This window comes from Anabrus simplex, chromosome 7 (assembly GCF_040414725.1).
Source record: "Anabrus simplex isolate iqAnaSimp1 chromosome 7, ASM4041472v1, whole genome shotgun sequence".
NCBI classification, from domain to species: domain Eukaryota; kingdom Metazoa; phylum Arthropoda; class Insecta; order Orthoptera; family Tettigoniidae; genus Anabrus; species Anabrus simplex.
In genome coordinates this window covers 73,847,848-73,866,939 of record NC_090271.1, presented here as the reverse complement: position 1 = coordinate 73,866,939, position 19,092 = coordinate 73,847,848, and the positions used below count along the sequence as shown (strand labels likewise).

General features: G+C 36.5%; 1 protein-coding gene across 1 annotated transcript in view; it reads right to left on the bottom strand.

Moving 5' to 3' along the window:
* Nup133 (nuclear pore complex protein Nup133) overlaps nucleotides 1-19,092 on the bottom strand; it is a 314,729-nt gene that overhangs the window by 248,171 nt on the left and 47,466 nt on the right. Inside the window, exon 7 of the mRNA XM_067151176.2 lies at nucleotides 1,723-1,896. Within this exon, the coding sequence (XP_067007277.2) occupies nucleotides 1,723-1,896 (174 nt within the window). The remainder of the gene's footprint in view (nucleotides 1-1,722; nucleotides 1,897-19,092) is intronic.

The following is a 19,092-nucleotide window of genomic DNA, read 5'->3' as shown; positions in this document are numbered from 1 at the left end:
TACCTATGTTAGGAAGAATTATAACAGAGAGATAAATATAATCCACCAAATTGCTAGTAGCAACGGATACTCCAGAAAATTTATTAATAGGATGATAAAATGAAAAATGAACCAAAAACAAATTTAATTAAAGAGCAAAGGGAGAAAAGGAAATTTGCAGTTATAATTTTTTGAAATAAGTACTCTTATCAACTGGCTAAAATTTTCAGGAAAAGGAACATCAATGTCGCATACAAAACTGATAATAAGAAAATTTTGAATTCAGATAAAATAGAGAATAAATGTATATGTATCAAATCAGGAATTTATAAATTGACATGCCAAACATGTAAACAACGATACACAAGACAGTCTGGAAGAACCTGTTAATGCATTCAAACATAAAAGATATTCTGCAACGGGAGAACATATGATTGAAAAGAATCATAAATTTACAGACATTTCTAATGACACGGAATTAATTCATACGGCCAAAAAGGAAAAATTCATTAATGTTTTGGAGAGTTTTGAAATTTATCTTACACAAAGAAATGAAAGAAAGTTTAAATGAGATTAGTAAGGAAGATAAGCCATTGCATAAACTAGCATTTGATCATTTAAGGAAGGAAAGAAGAAGAAAAGAGGAAAACTTGAAGATCTTAAATTCAGTTCAACAAAATTTTATGTAATTATCACTTTCACAATATTTCATTAGTTTTTTATTAATTGATATGGTGAATTAGGATACAATACTTCTTTAAATTGTAAGAAAAAAAAAGATAGTGTTAAATTGTTTTATTCTTTGAACTGACATCACTGATGAAGGGAATGGATGATTTTCCCAAAACATTTATGGTAAAATAAATAGTTTTCTATCATTATAAGGTGTACTGACAAGGTGGACTAAAGCAAAAACTATTTAAAATAGTTCTTCAACAGATTCAGACAAGTCAATACAGGATCAAACATAATACCTATTATGGTTAAGTTTATTTACAGTGAAGGGTCGTGAATATTTGTCATGTGATAACCAACTTAGTGATACTGATTAGAAATATAATTTGAGTAGCTTGCTGCAAATATATCTTGTTATAGCCAGTTATGGATATGCAAAAAATCATTAAATTGCCTACTGATGACAGGCATCCACATCTTGAGCACAAAGAGATGGGGCAAATATTAAACTTTGCACCTTTGACTTGAGTCAAATATTGCCAAAATTCTGATGCATTTAAGAAGGCGGCCAAAGTAATTCTCTCGTACATGAGTTAATGTAGCCTCCAAGTAATACATGGACAAATCATGGTCAAAGGAATCTGACCAGAAAGCAATGTTTAATAACCCATTGGTCTGAAACATAAGGCTCCAACTAACAGTTCAACATTATACACGTGTTTTATAAAGAGACACCAAAACTTTTATGGGCCCAGTGCAAATATTTTCAAATTTGTTCTCTCAAGTTTTCACATCTTTTAATACTCTCTTCTCATCTTCAGAAATGGTAGATATAGATTTCACTTTAGGGCCTACCCCTACATACAAAACATTAAGTCATGCATGTCAGAAAAAACAAGTTTCAAACATGTCTATATTACAGTTGAGTAGTTTTAATCGGGTATTCACTAGTATGTTTCCTTATTTAGCACGTTCTCTTCCCTTGTTCCCTGTAGAAATGTCTTAACAAGGTTTTACTGCACATAGCTTACTCTTAAAAGGTATATTTTCTAATGCCCAACAAATTACCTGAAACAGCAACAATCACTTTCTGATTGTAAATATAAGCTGTTCTTCTGACAAGCAGAAATTTATAGTCTAGCAGTTCAGATTCGTATTCTTCACTGTAAAAGGCTGTATTCTTCAATGGACAGAATTCTGTAAACTTGTTTGGTGCAGAAGCAGTATCAGTTGACAATTTGCCTGGAAAAAGAAATAAGAAATTTTTAGAATGTGCAGAAATCTAAAATGGACAGAAAGTACAGGAATGGTTTATAACTAATGAAAAACATGTGTGACAAGGCTAACCACATACACTGTGCTACAAACTATATTCTCGATTCTCTACTATCATACTAATTTATGTACTTCGTGTTACCAATTTCATGACTCACAGCACTTTCATGCTTTTTGTTTGACATTTTGCAGAACAGATCTTTTCCTATCAATCCTAATGCTAAAGAGCGAAAGGCAACAAATTCATTTTACACCTCGACGGAGAAAAAGAAACTAATTCAACATCAAATCATTTACTGAACACTTTCGTTATTTAGAAATTTTCAAATTGAATTTTCTAAGAAAATTCAGCACTATGTAGATGAAAAAAAAAAAAATAATAATGATAGACATGATAATAAGCTTTTAGGGCTTTTACTGTGTCAAGAAAACAAGATGAAATTCTTTACATTTCACAGAGAATAAGGACAAATTAGGCGGGTGAGGAAAACTGCGCTGTCGTCAGATATGGAAACGACAAAGCGACAGATGGTCGAGAGTCGCTTCCCTCCGAGCACGGATTGGCAACGCTGATCGTGCAGTGCTGTCTAGTTGAAGCCCATCCGCTCCAGGCCACCTTACCTGAGTCATTCCCCGTCATGCAGCTGCTGAGCTCGCACCGTAAGTGCAATTAAAATGGATAGTGAATGTGAATTGATTTGGACTCAAGTCAAGAAAGAAGTGGCAGAGAGGACCAAGACATTCAAAATAAAGGACGTAGAAAAACTCACGTCAGAAGCCATCGACCGTGTGACTGCTGCAGACTGGGAAAAGTGCTTCAATCGCGCAGAAAATCTTCAAACAGACGATTGGGCCAAGGAAATAGTAAGGGACGAAAGAATGGAGCCATTCATCATCAGTGTAAATGACGACTTGACAGATAAAAGTAATTGAGAATACATTAATTTATTTACTAAAGTAGTAAACTCTGTCAGTACCGGTTTCGATCCCTAAGGGATCATCCTCAGCTGACACACAAAAAAGATTTATATAATTACAAAAAACATCACATATGGGAGATTGTACCTTCATTAATAGTCCAATTGAATCAGACATTGAAAGATTGTTTGTTGATATATTAGTGGATTATCTATTGGCTTAAAAATACCATTGTGTGAGGTATATAACTTTGTTGTGTTCAGGTTATTGAACATCAAGTGGATTTTACACTTGTTCACATTAATTATAAAACTGAGATAAAGTTTACACTTATATACACTAGTGTTTGTAATTGCTGTACAGGCTTAAAAATCTATAGTACTGAGGCATATTGTTTCATTGTGTCTAATCTAAAAACACCAAGTAAGTTTTTACATTTCTTGCATGAATTCTGGGACGTTACATTTTTGTAAAACTAGTCCAATGGACCAGGAGTTAAAAATACTTATTAAAATAGAAAGGATTCTAAATTTAAAATTCCTTGTTGTATGATGCCTCGTGTGCCTATTTCTAACGTAAAATGGGGTTTTACACTTGTTTACATTAATATTATACAATATGTATCAACATTATTGTCTTATAGTGTACCACATAAAAAGTTTTGATCCGACATAGCAAGCCGGTTAAAAATGTTTGTAAACCAGGTGAAATAGTAACAAATGGAAGGGTACAATTCCTTATTCAAATTTTCACTGTTTACATTACTACACTGCACTGGTGAATTAGTAAGTATATTGTAAGTTGAAGCTTCTATTGCTTTATCATTAGTTGCGATTTTCATTTTTGACGTAAAATGGGGTTTTATACTTGTTTACATTAGTATTATGCAATATGTGTCAACATTATCGTCTTATAGTACACAACATAAAAAGTTTTGATCCGACATAGCAAACCGGTTAAAAAGTTTGTAAACCAGGTGAAATAGTAACAAATGGAAGGGTACAATTCCTTATTCTAATTTTCACTGTTTACATTACTACACTGCACTGGTGAATTAGTAAGTATGTTGTAAGTTGAAGCTTATGTTGCTTTATCATTAGTTGCAATTTTCATGGATTGTTGCTAGTGATGAAGTTATCTTGCTTTGTAAATATCATTGAAGAGTTACATATGCCGTCACTGAGTCAAATGGTGACTGTTATAATTTGAGTTGCGTTTGGTGTGCCGAGCATCTTGAATGAAGTTTAGATTGAGAATATATGTTTATAGTGGTGATAGCATGGAGGCTTCTAATATGTTGTAGAATGTATGTATGTAGACTGCTGGTGCTATGTGCTCTGTCCGGCTGCCTGTCTGATTCAAATGGACTATTAATGAAGGTACAATCTCCCATATGTGATGTTTTTTGTAATTATATAAATCTTTTTTGTGTGTCAGCTGAGGATGATCCTTTAGGGAACGAAACCGGTACTGACAGAATTTACTACTTTAGTAAATAAATTAATGTATTGATAAGGTGGAGACTTCTCAGTTACTTTTATGTTGTAGTATCTATCAATACGGACATGAAGCTAATAGATTGTAATAGACTTGACAAATAGTGAGATGTGTGATGACAGTGACTAAGAAATCTTAAGACTGCTTTGAAGCTAGAAACCGATTCTTAATTCATTGTAAATTTATGTTAACCTATTCTTTAAAGTTGTTCTTTTACCATATTACTTAGTACAATATACAGTATTCAAATATTTAAAGTTATAATGTAATAAAAATGATACGGATTAATATGTAATTCGAAAGTATTTACGGCCTGTGCTGGCGCGCGCGCCCAGAACTGCCTCAGCCAGCGACATTTACATGATCGCTTTCCGGGCCATTTTCCATGAAAATTACAAGACTCACGGAAATATGTTTTAGATAAAAATATAAGTCAGGCAATTTTTTACATTTTTCCCGCAGACAAAATTTTATTGGCTGAAGAAATAAAAACTTGGCCGCTTACTGAAATTTTCAATACATGATTCTACGGATTTAAATTTACTCGTTCAAGATTTTATTTTTAATAATTATTTGAAGTGGTTTATATGGAAAATAGTTATACCACTGAAATCAGCATTCTTTTCTGAAGCTTGTAGTGTAATTTGTTTTGAAACATTGTATGAAGTAACATCAGGAGCTTGAGTCAGAACAACTTGCCTCGCGCTCCGAAATGATGTGTTCAGTTAAGACATTTCTCCGCCAGTTGCTACATAACCTTGGCAACAGCGTAATTTCTCTGACCCGCCTAATTTGGTGGCCGCGACATTAGTTTCAGGCACATAGTGGCCATCTTCAGCCAAATAAATTTAACAGATTATGTCATAACTAAAACATATATATAACAAAGACAATGTTGCAGGAGTAATTATAACATTAAATTACATACAATAACAAAATTTATGGTTATGATCTTATCATGATATGATGTCTTAAAGTTCACTTAGGACCTCAGGCAAAGAAGTAAATCTCTAATGTTTGATGTAGAACAATCTGGAAGAAAAGTTTTTAAACTTAACATAAAATAGATATTAAGGAATTAATTATATCAATATGTTGTTGTACATTGTTATATCGCCAAGTTTTTCTCTACTTATTATGCAACTGATGATGGTGTCTAAATGAGCATCGAAACTAGTTCTGCAATAAAATATATGTTGTAAAAACCATCTAACAACATTGTATTCAGTATTGAAAAAGGTGGAACCTACAAAACTTTTAATTCAATTGTGACATATAGAGATCACTTTTCTACAGTGTCCTGCCTTTGATACACATTTTCTCCATCAGACTGGAAAGTTTTTGATGCCATCCTGATAGAAAGAAGAGGGACGTTTGTGGAGCCAGTTGTGCACGAACCCTTCTGAACTTGCATCATCATCGAACCACTATCCTCCCAGATCTTATTTGAGTGGTCCAAACAAATGGTAGTCACAGGGCGATAAACCTGGCCTGTACAGAGGGTGTTCCAGGTGTCCAGTGAATTCCCTGCAGCTTTTCCTGCGTTAAAGCGGCAGTATGCGGCCTTACATTGTAATGGAGTAGAAAAACATTTCAGATCGGTTGCCGGCGTCGCTTTTTGCGATACGCAGCTTTTGCTTCATCCAAAAGGTGACAGTAATAAGGTCCATTAATTGTCCTTTTTTCGTGAAGAAAATCCATCAGCAAAAGACTAGTGGAGTCCCAGAAAATGGTTGCAAGCACCTTTCTAGCAGATTGGCCTGTTTTGGCCTTGACTGGACCTGCTTCGTCTCTTCGCTGCCACTTCATGCTTGCATTGATTCTGGAGTGTAATGATACAACCAAGCTTCATCACAAGGCACAATACGATGCAAGAAATCCTCTCCTTCCTCTTCAGAGCAACGCAGGAGTCTCCGGCAAAATTCCTGGCATGAAATTTTTTGTTCCTAGTTGAGGAGATGAGGAACCCACCTGGCAGACAATCTTCTGAGATGGAGTTCATCTCGGATGATGGTTTAAACACTTCCGTAACTTAATGAAAAAATACACAGCCTGTTTAAAGTCATTTGACCGGGTCAGGAATGGAATGAATCAAGACCCCATCTAGCAGCGAGCATAGGAATTGTGCCGGCTGCCGAAGCCTGTCGCACTCCTCTGGGGTAATGATTAATGAATGACAGATGAAATGAAATGATAAAATGATATTGCAGAGTGTTGCTGGAATGAAAAACCGAAGTACCCGGAGAAAAACCTGTCCCGCCTCCGCATTGTCTAGCGCAAATCTCACATGGAATGACTGGGATTTGAATCACGAAAACCAGCGGTGAGAGGCCGGCGTGCTGCCGCCTGAGCCACGGAGGATCTTTCCGTAACTTATTCCTATGTCTAAAACAATTTGTGAAATTTTTATTCGCCAATCTTCACCAATAATGTCACGAATGACAACAATGTTGTCTGCAGTGATGCTTGTCCACGGTCTCCTTTCATGAGGTACATTTTCCACACCTTCTATTCCTATCACAAATTTTTTAGCTCACTCATACACTCAAGCCTGCGAAAGTGTTTCTTCTCCAAACTGTGCACGGAGCCATTTCAAAATTTTGGAAGTTTGGTGCCCTCTTTTGCAAGAAAATTGATGATGATGCCTTGTGCAACAGACGTGTGCACCTCTTGCTCACTCACAGCGTACCGAAGCAGTCCAGCTGTCCACCGCCGTTCGTGCATGCAAACCCTTTCTCCTTACATCCCCACCAACAACCAGACAATGCCCAGAATCAGAATTATTACTAACAGCAGCAGTACAATCAAATTCCCATTTATATTTATCCACCTTCGTATGAAGGTATGACACTTAACACATAGCCTGGAATGAACCATATGTTGATGAGGAACATACGAATTTCGAAAACACAAAACGAAATAATAGTGAAATGGCAGGGAAGAAAACTACCTACCTAAATCCTTAATGGCTGACAACCACATATTACTTAATTGATAGCCAGTGTCCCTGGTGAAATCATCACAATTTTTACATATATCCACAGCTTACGTAAAATTTTCACAAATTATATTAAAGATCCACCTTATCATCACAATAAATAATCCTTTGATTATTTGTTTCTATATTCTCGCGAATATTGCAGAGATGCTTCATCCTATGCGGACATTAGTACAGATTAAAATTAAAACAAAGAATAGGTCCTAAAAATCACTACCCAATTAACAAACACATAAATGTAATCCTTGTCGAAGTAAATAGATGAAGGTCTAATGAGTCATATAATTTTATATTTTTTCCTTCAGGTGTGTGTGATGATGATGATGTTGTTCGTTGTTTAGAGGGGCCTAACATCTAGGTCATCGGCCCCTAATGGCACGAAATGAGACGAAATGTTATGACAATTTTAAAATTCATAATCCTCCACTGACCAGAATTCGAAAACATGAAGACAAAGAATGAATGAAGTTAAAACAATCAGTGGATCCGACCCGCAATGCCCCACATTCCCAGAAACTAGCGTTAAACAATAGTATTACTGACCAAGAGACTGCTTCTAAAGCACAATGCTGAGTCGATGACGCTTGTAGTCGAAACTGGTCCAAAATCCAGGTCATCGGCCCCTCATAATGGTACTAATCGCTAGGAAAGTAGAACCATGCTATTTGTCACATTGCGGTACTAATCAAAAGTAGCGTAGACTCGCGGTATTCCATACATTATGGTACTATTCACAGGAAGTGTAATGTGAACATGTAACACAGACCTATGGTTTTTCGCACATTGCGGCGCTACTTACAGGCAACGCAAACCTATGGCGTTCCTCACATAAGTGGGCTAACCACAGGGACTCGCACTATCCCGTGGTATTCCTCACATAGTGGGAACTAAGCATAGGCTAGGCAGAACCATGGTGTCGCTCATGTAGGGGTACGAATCACAGGTACTGTAAGACCCTCCTCCTGATTCACACAATGTCGCTAATAATCACAAACCTACTTTGGACCTAACATAGTGGTACTACACGCAAGTAAATGCGACCCATGTTGTTCCCTGCGTGATGGTACTAATTACGAGTAGTCTCATGGTTCTAATTCGATCATCCATTGGTCGCCCCTTTTAGTCACCTCTTACGACAGGCAGGGGATACCGTGGGTGTATTCTTCGTCTGCATCCCCCACCCACAGGGGGTCCTTCAGGTGTGTAGCATCTCCTGTTTTTTTTAGTAACATATTCAAAATAAAAATTGCACTTATACACATTGCTTGTATTCTTCATACAGTCTTGAATTTTTTAAAAATATCTTATAAAACAACCAGAAATTAGAACTTACATAAAACTGTCAAAAATGTACGATTATATCAACTGTCTACTTGCTGTGAAGTGGATTTCTTATATTGTAATTTGACGAAAGGGAGGTAAAAAATTCTGTGCACTATTGTGATGTCCGAAATCTGGAAGAAAGAGAATGTATGAAAATATGTAATATATACAGAAATAGTCAACCTGCTGTGTGTGGTTGGCTCTTAAATGTACTCACCCCCTGATTCCTCCTCACACAGCTGTCTCACTTACTGCTACCCGCTGTACTGACAGTTGTTCTCTGTCTAGAGTTGTATCTGTGCGTGATCACGGGACCTGTTTGCGCAGCAGGGCGAGGAGGGGAAATATATGGGACAGAAGGGGATGGGGAGAAGTGTTCGTCTGTCAAGAAGAGGAAGGTACTTTTTTCTGAGCTAAGTCACTTTATCGATGCCTAATAATGCTAACAGGGAAAGGGGCTATATCATAGAGAGAATTCTTATTGTCTAAAACATCATTTAGACTGTAGTTATTGTAATAAAATTGATCTAGAGAAATAAAGAAATGTTTCCGTTGCTTTCATGAGACTACCTTCATTAATTATTTTTATTATCCTCAAATCTTGCCCTACTTCGTCCATATGGGTGCTTATTGTAGAGAACTCTTGTGTACCCGCATTCACGTGCCCCATGCACCTGGTTGTGAAGCTTCATCCTGTCTATCCAACGTGCAAAGCTTCGTAGTGAGTATAATGAAGTCTATAAATGCCTGAGCTTGCATAATTACCATTCTTGGAGGTAATGCTACTGTGATTAAAAAACAAATTAGAGATAGTATTATGAGTAGGGTAAGCTACTTGAATATCTCCTTTCTGAAATAAATCTGTTATCTGTGTGATGGCTGGAATGCTATAAGACTGCAAACCCTGATTTTTTACATGTATTGGAGGGATAACTTAGAAGAAAGCTTCCTGTTAACTTTATTTATAATTCTATTGATAAAATCTGTACTGTATCCATTAGACTCGGCTATATTGCATAAATATTGTATCTCTTAAGACCGTTCAGCCCCAGAAAGAGGCATTTGTGTAGATGTTAAAAAGGGCTGGTGCAAGTACACTACCTTGAGGTAATCCATTTTTCTGCATGCTCCACCTGCTTCTCTTTCCTTATAATTCCACAAAGAACCTTGTATTCTAAAGGAGGTTTCTGATCATAGAGGTAAGCTGATAGTCATATGTGATTTTGTAGAGTTTCACCATAAGGAGATTACGTTTGACAGTGCCATAGGCTACCGAGAGATCTATAAAAACACCACACCTGTTATCTTCCACCTTCCAAAACCTTCTTTGATTTGTTGAGTTAATTTGAGGACCTGTGACGTGCAACTCTTACCTTCCCTGAAAACTGCTTTTTGAGGAATGAGATAAGGTTCGATTTCGTCCATCATTCTTTGAAGGATGAGTCTTTCGAGCAGCTTATAGAGAGGACATAGTAATGAAATGGGTCTATAACTTATTGGGTCATTCTGATCTTAACCAGGCTTCAGGATGGCAAAAACCTTACCTTTTACCCCAAACTTTTGGTATCTTAAAATTAAAATACTGTAATCATCTGCACACATTTTTGGAAATACTATAATTTGTATTTTTCATACTGAAGTCTCATTTATTCTTTTTTTTTTTTTTTTTTTGTGCATATGAAAGATTATATAAAGCATTTTTTTCTGTGTTAAGTGTTGGTAACTTTGTGTGAATGAAGAGTGCAGACGTTAGCTAAAGTACAGTGGAACTGACAAAGAAACAGAACTCTGATGTTTCGATACACTCAGTTTTGAGATATTTAGTCATAATGGCGAAAACAGGAAAACTAATTTGTTAGGCTTGGTCTCATTTTACATGCAAACATATATTTGAGTGTTTGTATAGTAACAAGGAATTACCAAAGAAATTCAGGCATAGTGATAAATATACAGTAGCTGCAAAGTGGAATAAGTGGCAAAGTTCATGCTATGCAGAATTTGCTTGTGAAAGGAATATGTCAGCATTTTAAGATTTAAAAATATGATAACCCTACATGAATACAGAAGAGCACACAAGAGCTGTGGATAAAAGTGTGAGGAGTTGTGAAGAACGCAGCAGAAAATCATTCTCAAGAAAAAGAACAACAGGATGCCAGATGGTTATCAAATGAGATACTGCAAACAGCAGAAGAAGGAAAGCAAAAAATCAAGATCAAAAGTGTCTTAAAAACAGATTTTCAGAAACTAGCTAGAAGAGACAAGAATGACTCCTTGAACAAAGAATCCAAGGAAGCTGAGGGAAAAAAACAGAATGGACAAGAAAAGGCATCTTTACATGAAAATTGGAGACATCAGAAGAAGATTCCAGGAAAAAAACTGGAATTATAAAAGATAAGAAAAGTGAAAACCTAATACAAGCAGAGGAGATTAAGGAAAGGTGGATGGAACATTTGTATAAGGCAGAATTAAATACTCTGGATGATGAAGTTAATGTGATCTTAGATACAGTAAAACCTCCCTATAAGAGACACCTTCAGGACCAAAAACAAAATCTGTTATATACAGGGGTGTCTGCTTGAGAGAGGGTGTGAAAAGTCATCATTAAAAAGTAGAAAAACAAGAACCCAGGTGTTGTATGTGACAAAAACTCTTGCAAATTAGTGTACAGTAAATAATACTGTGGAAACCTCTATAGAACACACTGTACACTATTTACGACTAACATGTGAGTTTTTGTACTTTAAATCAATATCTACATGTAGCAACTATATTAAAACATTTAACACTTGAAAAAAATCCTTAACATTAGTTTGTACACACTTTGGTTTATCAACAAGATTTTCACTATGTACAATTAAATCTGTGTCAAATTTACACCTGTTCCATTATTTTGCGTACAATAGAATTCCTTCAGTTGCTTAACAAAGCCGAGAGCCTCACTGTAAGAGGTTATTGGCAGCACATCAATTTCCATATTTTCTACGTCAGCATTAGCATTGCCTTCACTGCTGTGGCAGCATTATGCCCAGCACATCATACATTTTACTTCACCAATCATGTAAATTATATTCTTGGAATGAGACTATGATTCTTTATGAAAATTTAAACTAAATATATTAAGTAATATAAGTAATAAGAAATATAAGTAATACATTAAGTTTCAAGTAAAACTACAAATAATGCACCCATATGTCGAATTGGCATTAAATAATGAATTATTTTATTCAACATTCGAGCATATGAGATAGCCACTGCTGCAGATATTTCAAAAGGCAGCCTGACAAGTCCAATAAACATTGGCAAAAATAACTGCACTCCCAACAATCCTCAAATCAAACTTACGAGCTGACAGCTAAGTACTTGGGACAGCACTTTCTCACGGATACCAGGATGTTAGAATCATAAAACCGCACCCAGTAACTGAACAAAACCGACAGAATAGAGTGAGAACGCACGTTTGTGTGAGAGGGATGGAATGACGACGGACCTCCTTCAGATAAAAATGGTTTGTTCCGAACAGACAAAAATCGCATATCCTGAGGCGATATCCAACCAATCAAAGAGCATAAAAATATTCTTTCAAACCAAGCGCTCAAAATAATTTAGCTGATTGTCAACATCAAATAAATGTTAACACATATTCATGGTGCTCCTGAAAGCATACAAAATTAGCATATTTTCAGCATGAGTATGGCAGTTAAAATAATGGGCTATGACATTATCTGTTGAAGTGTGTAGTGGCAGCAGATACCTCGTGCCACGAGTCACCGGCAGACATTTTACACTGACGTACAGTGCATCGCTTAGACGAAATAGTACCACCCACGCATCTTAATTTGTAATGAAACCTACAATCAATTGGTGATAAAACACTGGTGAAAGAAATGTCAGCAATATTGTGATTCCGATACAAATTCCGAAATTGTGGATATTACATGTGAAATAGAAATAATTTTTTGAGGGGAAAATATCCATAGTACGCACGAATTTCAGTGATGCAAAACCCAGAGGGACCTGCACAAATCCACGTGGGCAGTGCCAGCCATAAAAAGAACCCAACAGGCCAGCCCGCAGACAGTCGCAGTCTCATAGTGTCTTAGAATTGTGCAGCTCATGTCAGTGTCTCAGAAACTTACAGCATTCTCTGTATGTATTCTCAGTGTGTCCGTGCCTAATTCATATCAGTTGCGCAATCGTCATGTCCCACGATACACAAGACTTAGTACTCAAACTCTCACTATGGGGAGAACAACATTTCCATAGATTAGAAGAGCCTAGTAGTCATACCTTCCTAGTATTCTATGCACCTATGACAATTTCGAGAATGTCAAAGAGACTCATCTGCGGTGAGTATATTTTTATTTAGGAAGTAGCCGCAGCAGAACCCAGGAAGCTGGATTCATCGTAGACGTCATCATGTGAAGGGTACAATCTGTACTAGCAATGTTGATCAGACTAGCGAGATTAATCTATCGCAGTCATGTGCTGGCACCTAGTGGCTATGAAGTTCTTAACTTTAAACCTAGTGGCTAGTTACGTAAGCAATTTGAGTCCTCTAATTGCTCCTAGAGGGCGCTTCGATGTCTGTGTTTTCTGTCTGTACCGAGCTGCTGAGCGAGAAGGAAGCAGCATGTAGTAACTCTCTCAAACAGATCAAAATGGCTGCCAAATGTCTCACAGCAGTGTGCCGTTGGCTCGCCTGTGATAATGGGTAAATGTATTCATATTTTGTGTCAGCGCAAACTTACGGCAAGGGATTGTAACATGCAACAATTTGGACTGCTGCCAGCTACTGACGTATGTTGTGTCTGTTGCAAATTCACCTGGATCTTGAGTAAGTACACACCAAACTAATTTCAAATTCAACGTTAACATGAAGAGATGCAGGAAATTATTAACCATGTGACACTGTGCAAATCTACATCTTGAGATGCATTTTTGTGTCTGCCAGTGTGATTTCGAAGTGCTAATGAAGGTTAAATATGTTGTGTGCAATTAGGCTTAAAATTAACATACCTTTTCTGTGACTGTTTCAAACCAAACTTTTGGCAACAGAAAAGTTAGTGAATATTAATAGACATGTGGCATAAAAAGTATTCTTATTGATATTTAAGCCAGTAACACAAGTAAAATTCAAGTGTGTATTTGAAATTATATTTTAATGTTTTGCTCGATGTGAGCGTGTAGCTGTGTATATTCCTCAAGGTAACTGCGACCATAGCTATATCTTTTTAAATGTAAATTTTATTTTTCTTATGGAGCCTTTTGCTCACCATTATTGTAATTTCCTGGATTTAATGAAGATGATATTATTACTATTAGGGAAACTTTATTCTATATGTATTTCAAGTAGTTTTTAATAATGTGAAATGGGCTGTAGGCTGAATATTTGAATCGTTTGAGATGGCCAATTGTTGGATTACGTATGCTTATCTCATTATTCTTTCTTGTAATTGGTCAGATGCACCATTATCTCATCTCTGACCATTATCTTATTATTATTATTAATAATTTTGGATTGCATAACTTGAGGTCGGTGTTCCGCTTTGTCTGTGTTGTTTTTATGGTGTGCTACATAATCTGAGAATGACCTTCGTATTCTACCTCTTTGACGGTCACTAAATTGTTCGGTGTGGCAGATGTATAATGTGTCAATTTAATTATTTTTAATTTATTTTCCTTTTCTGTGAACCATTATTTGTAAAGTTTGTGACTTCTTCGTACTGGTATTTGGGCTGGACATCGTGTAATTTTCCTCACTGCGATTCAGATATGAAGGTGTATTTTGCCCAATTTCTAATTTTGGTTTTTAAGGTGTAATCAGTAATGAAAAATTATTTTGAGAATTTCTGGGATTGCAATAAAATAGGATTGCAATCCCTAGTCAGTAAGTCTCTTGTCTTCAAATCTTATTCTTGGATGTAAGTTCTTGTTCTTTTCATTTGATTATTAAAATTAAGTTTGAATATCATTTGCGATTCATATGCTGCTTCTAAAAATTTAATTTTCCAAAGCAATATATTGCAATTTAGAGAATTACTTATTGTCCCTTTATTTAAAGAATAGCTGATACACCCGTGCTTCGCTACGGAATTCTACAATGTATATAGAATCCTAGGTAAGGCAGTGTACACATTGTAAGCTAGATTGTACTAAACTGCGTAGCTTTTAACATTACCCCAGAAAAGAACAGGGAAGTCACCATACATCTTTTCTCATGTGAAGACTGGGTTAGGGAATTTTCATTGTAATGGTAGGCCCTCTTGCCTACCATCGGTCACAATCAAGTTGGGAAGTTTTCATTATTACGGCAGACACTCACTATCCACCTGCCTTTGTACATCCTCAGAAAGACTGTCTGAATGGTTCTCCCAACTGAAATCATCATAGGTCATTACGATGATGTCAGTAGGTATGTCGCTATTAAAAGCAATGCCATCATATAAAATACTCGATCAAATGAAAAACCACACATTTTCGCACTTGTAACAAAAAGTACTACACTGCCGATCTAACAGTCTAAAGTTCCAGAGATGGAATGACCAGGCCGCAGACTGCCGTGAACACTCCTTTACTACTACTACTACTACTACTAAATGTTTTCATTCCTCCCTGCCATTATTTCATTAACTGTGCACACTGGTCATTCCAATCAGCACCTCAGAGTATGGATCAAACAGCTAGAATAGGCTACTATGATGAACCACTGTGTTACATATCCAGCAGTATCAGAAAATGTATAAACCAGAGTAATGGCATGCTAAAGAAGAAAGTTATCTTCAAACTCTGAAACACCACTCTTATCATAGCCGGTACGGTAAAAATTGAGTAAAACATAAATGATCAGAAATTGTATTAACTCTATAACTTTTGTTATGTAGTACTTTTCGATAGGACCAATAACATAGGTATTTAAAAATTTAATTTTAGGTGTCCTCCTCTAAACTACCATTTTAAACATGGTGAATAAAATTATTTATAGCCTAGACTGTAGTTTCTTACTTGCCGACTTTACATACCGATTTTCATTAAATTATATTTACCCATTTTCTCGTGTCTCAGCACTGATATGGACTTAGCAACAAAAATACAAATTCATGAATATCTCTGTTATCACATCCGGTACGGTACAAATTAGGAAATTTAATTTTATACAACTTAAGTTGTGTAGTATTTAACGATAGGACCACTAAAATAACAAATATTTAAGAATTAAATATTAGACCTTCCCCTAAACTACCATTTCACTCAGCATGATTGCAGTGGCTCATCCCCCGACTTTACGTAACGAATTGCATTAAATTATCTTTAGCCGTTTTCTCATGGTGCGTGTACATACATACATACATACATACATACATACAGACAGACATTACGGAAAAGTAAAAAGTGCATTTCCTTGTTACTATGGACATGACCGATACAGTAATACCATTCTTTTCAAATTCTGAGCAATGTATAGACAAAACTCTTATTCTATGTATATAGATTACTTACTCACTTCAAACTCTCGTCCATTATTTGGATTTTTCATGTTTGTATTTTTATGCCGATTATTAACATTATTAATTCAATGAAATCTAATTTAATTAAATTCTCTCTCTTTTAAATGGATCTCACGAATTATTTATGTAGTATGACAGTTCCTTGTTATCATGAGAATGTGCCCTTGTCCCAACCTCTTTCATTGTGGTTTATGCCCAGCACATTCTTCCATGAATTAGCCATTTGGAGAAACAACTATGTTTGGTACTTTTCTGATGTCATGTTCGGTATTGGTTTGCTCCTTGTTGATTAATTTATGTTTCCGTTTCTCCGTTAACTCACTCCTGCACTGTACCCAATTAGCGACCTGGGAAAGCGTAGCACTGACACTAATACAGGGTTATATGTATGGGATGGGGCACTGCTACTTTCATCAGATTCGTCATTTTTGTCTTCCTTCCCTTGGACTGACTGAAGAACCATTTTCATATCTCCACTCTCACATTCTGTTGGAATAACATCAATTTCGATATAAGTGTTCGCTCCTACCCCGTAACCTGATGCATTAATTATCTGTTGTGTCGCTTCCATGCTGTCAGATATATCAGATTCCATTTAGGATTTCCACAAATAGCAGAAAACTCAGCTTTGAGAAAGGAACAATAAGTCGGACAGATGTAACAGACAACAATGCTGGCGAGGAACAGGATTACAATTTGGAACACTGAATATACAAACAATGACTGGTAAAGTAGGAAAGGTTGAAGACATGAGAAGAAAACTGGATGTATTAGGGCTGGCAGAGACTAAATGGAGGGGAGAAAATAGGAGAGAGCTGCGGAGTGGTTTTTGGTTGTACTGGATAGAAAATGAAGGAAAGCAAAATGGAGTAGAAGCAGTAGTAAGAAATGTATTAAAAGAGGAAGTAAAAAGGATATGAGGACGGTCTGAAAAGTTCTCGCAATCACCACTAGATGTCAGTGCTAGAGCAACGAGGTTCCCGCGCAATAATCACACATCCTTTGTGAGTGAACACGTGGCGCGTCAGTGCTCTAGCTGCAGGAGTGTGGTAGTGACGACTTTTTGTTGTTGTTCCCGCATAGTGATTTGTGATAATGGAAAAAACTGAGATTCGAGCAGTGATTAAATACTTTGTAAAGAAAGGTATGAAAGCAAAGGAAATTCATGCCGACTTTCAGAACACACTGGGGGACTCTGCTCCTTCATTTTCAACTGTTGCCAGGTGGACCAGCGAGTTTAAATTTGGTTGGGAGAACTTGGATAATGATGATGCGCGTAGTGGACGGCCAAAAAGTGTTACGACCCCAGAACTTATCGCAAAAGTGCATAAAATGGTAATGGAGGATCGTCGACTGAAAGTGCGGGAGATTGCTGAAGCTGTAGGGATGTCTTCTGAACGGGTATATTATATTTTAACACTGTTTAGATGAAAAATATATAAAATTGACAAAGTAATGCTTTAGAGGAAGTGTCCTTAAAATTAACAGTTATGTGGCTGAAGATGTTGATAATATACGAAACATGTACCACTTTTGACCATTAAAAATTGCCTTAAGCAATCATTGTATCGACTAGGTGGAAAATAAATGAAATACTTAATTGTGAATGTTCTAAGTATATCGCGCAGTTGTCTAACAGATTTCGTTGATGTCTCTTCATTGAGTTGAAGTTCAGATAGGCAGCGAGTTTTTATTGCTGTGAAATTTTGAACAGCATTTACGTGCGAATCATTCACAGCTTCTAGCTTAAGATTGATGTTCAGCTGTTGAAGGTACGCTTCCCAAGTAGCGCGCATTAGTGCTAACCCTTTACATTTGTGGCTCGAATATATTATACTTGTCGGTGTGTCACTCGGAAGTTGTAGAATTTCTTTAAGTGCGCTTCTGATCATGTTGTCGGCTTTTAACAGACTTGATTTGGGAATTTTCTCAACCGAAACAGTCTGGAAGGGGTATATCAGTGTAGGGCCAATAAACTGATTTATTACAGTCAATTTTTGATGCGGTTGGAGTAAGTGAGTCCTGGTAATCTGATCTAAGTTAGCTTTCAATTTTTCAAGTACCTGATGTTCATTGAAAACTAAAGTCTGTCTGAAAATTGCCCCTAAATATTTTATTTCTTCACTATCATTTATACTTCTAATGTTTCCAGAGACCGTCACGATATCGTCAGAATGAAGTTTACCATTTTCTATAATAATGGCATTTGATTTGTCTGCATTTATATGCAAACCTATTTCTTGAAGCAGATTTATGACAGAAGTGACTAGGATTGAAGCTGCTGCTTGATCTTTAGCTATGATCACCAGATCGTCGGCAAAGCATAGGGATGTTAAAGGTACAGTGTTAGGACTCAATTGAAAACCATACATTTCTGATACTTTGATGTCTGTGAGTTCATCAAGGATGTGGTTTATACCCCAGTTAAATAAGAAAGGTGAAATGGGATCTCCTTGCATCACTCCACATTTGATGTTTATCTTATCTGTATGACCACGAGCAGTTTGAACTTGTGTTGTGTTTTCTGTGAGAAGGTTGACTAGTAACTTCTTAATGGATCTGGGTAGTATAGAGTTCTCTATTGTCGCCTTTAAGTGATTGTGTCCAATACTATCGAACGCTTTGCTGATGTCGAGGAATACTACGCAGCCTGAAATCTTTTTCATTACAGCTGTTCGTAAAATGCCATCAACAATATTCACGTTAATGAAAGAGCCAGGGGTCATGACAAAACCTCTTTGGAACTGGTTCAAAGGGATGTATTCCCTTACAATTTTATCAAGGATCTTACTTAATATGCGCCGAATAATGGAGCAAATACTAATCGGTCTCCATTTGGACAGATCATTCTCTTCACCGCCTTTATGAATAAGAACAGTTCTCGCTGCCTTAAGAACCTCAGGAATGAACCCACTTTCAAAT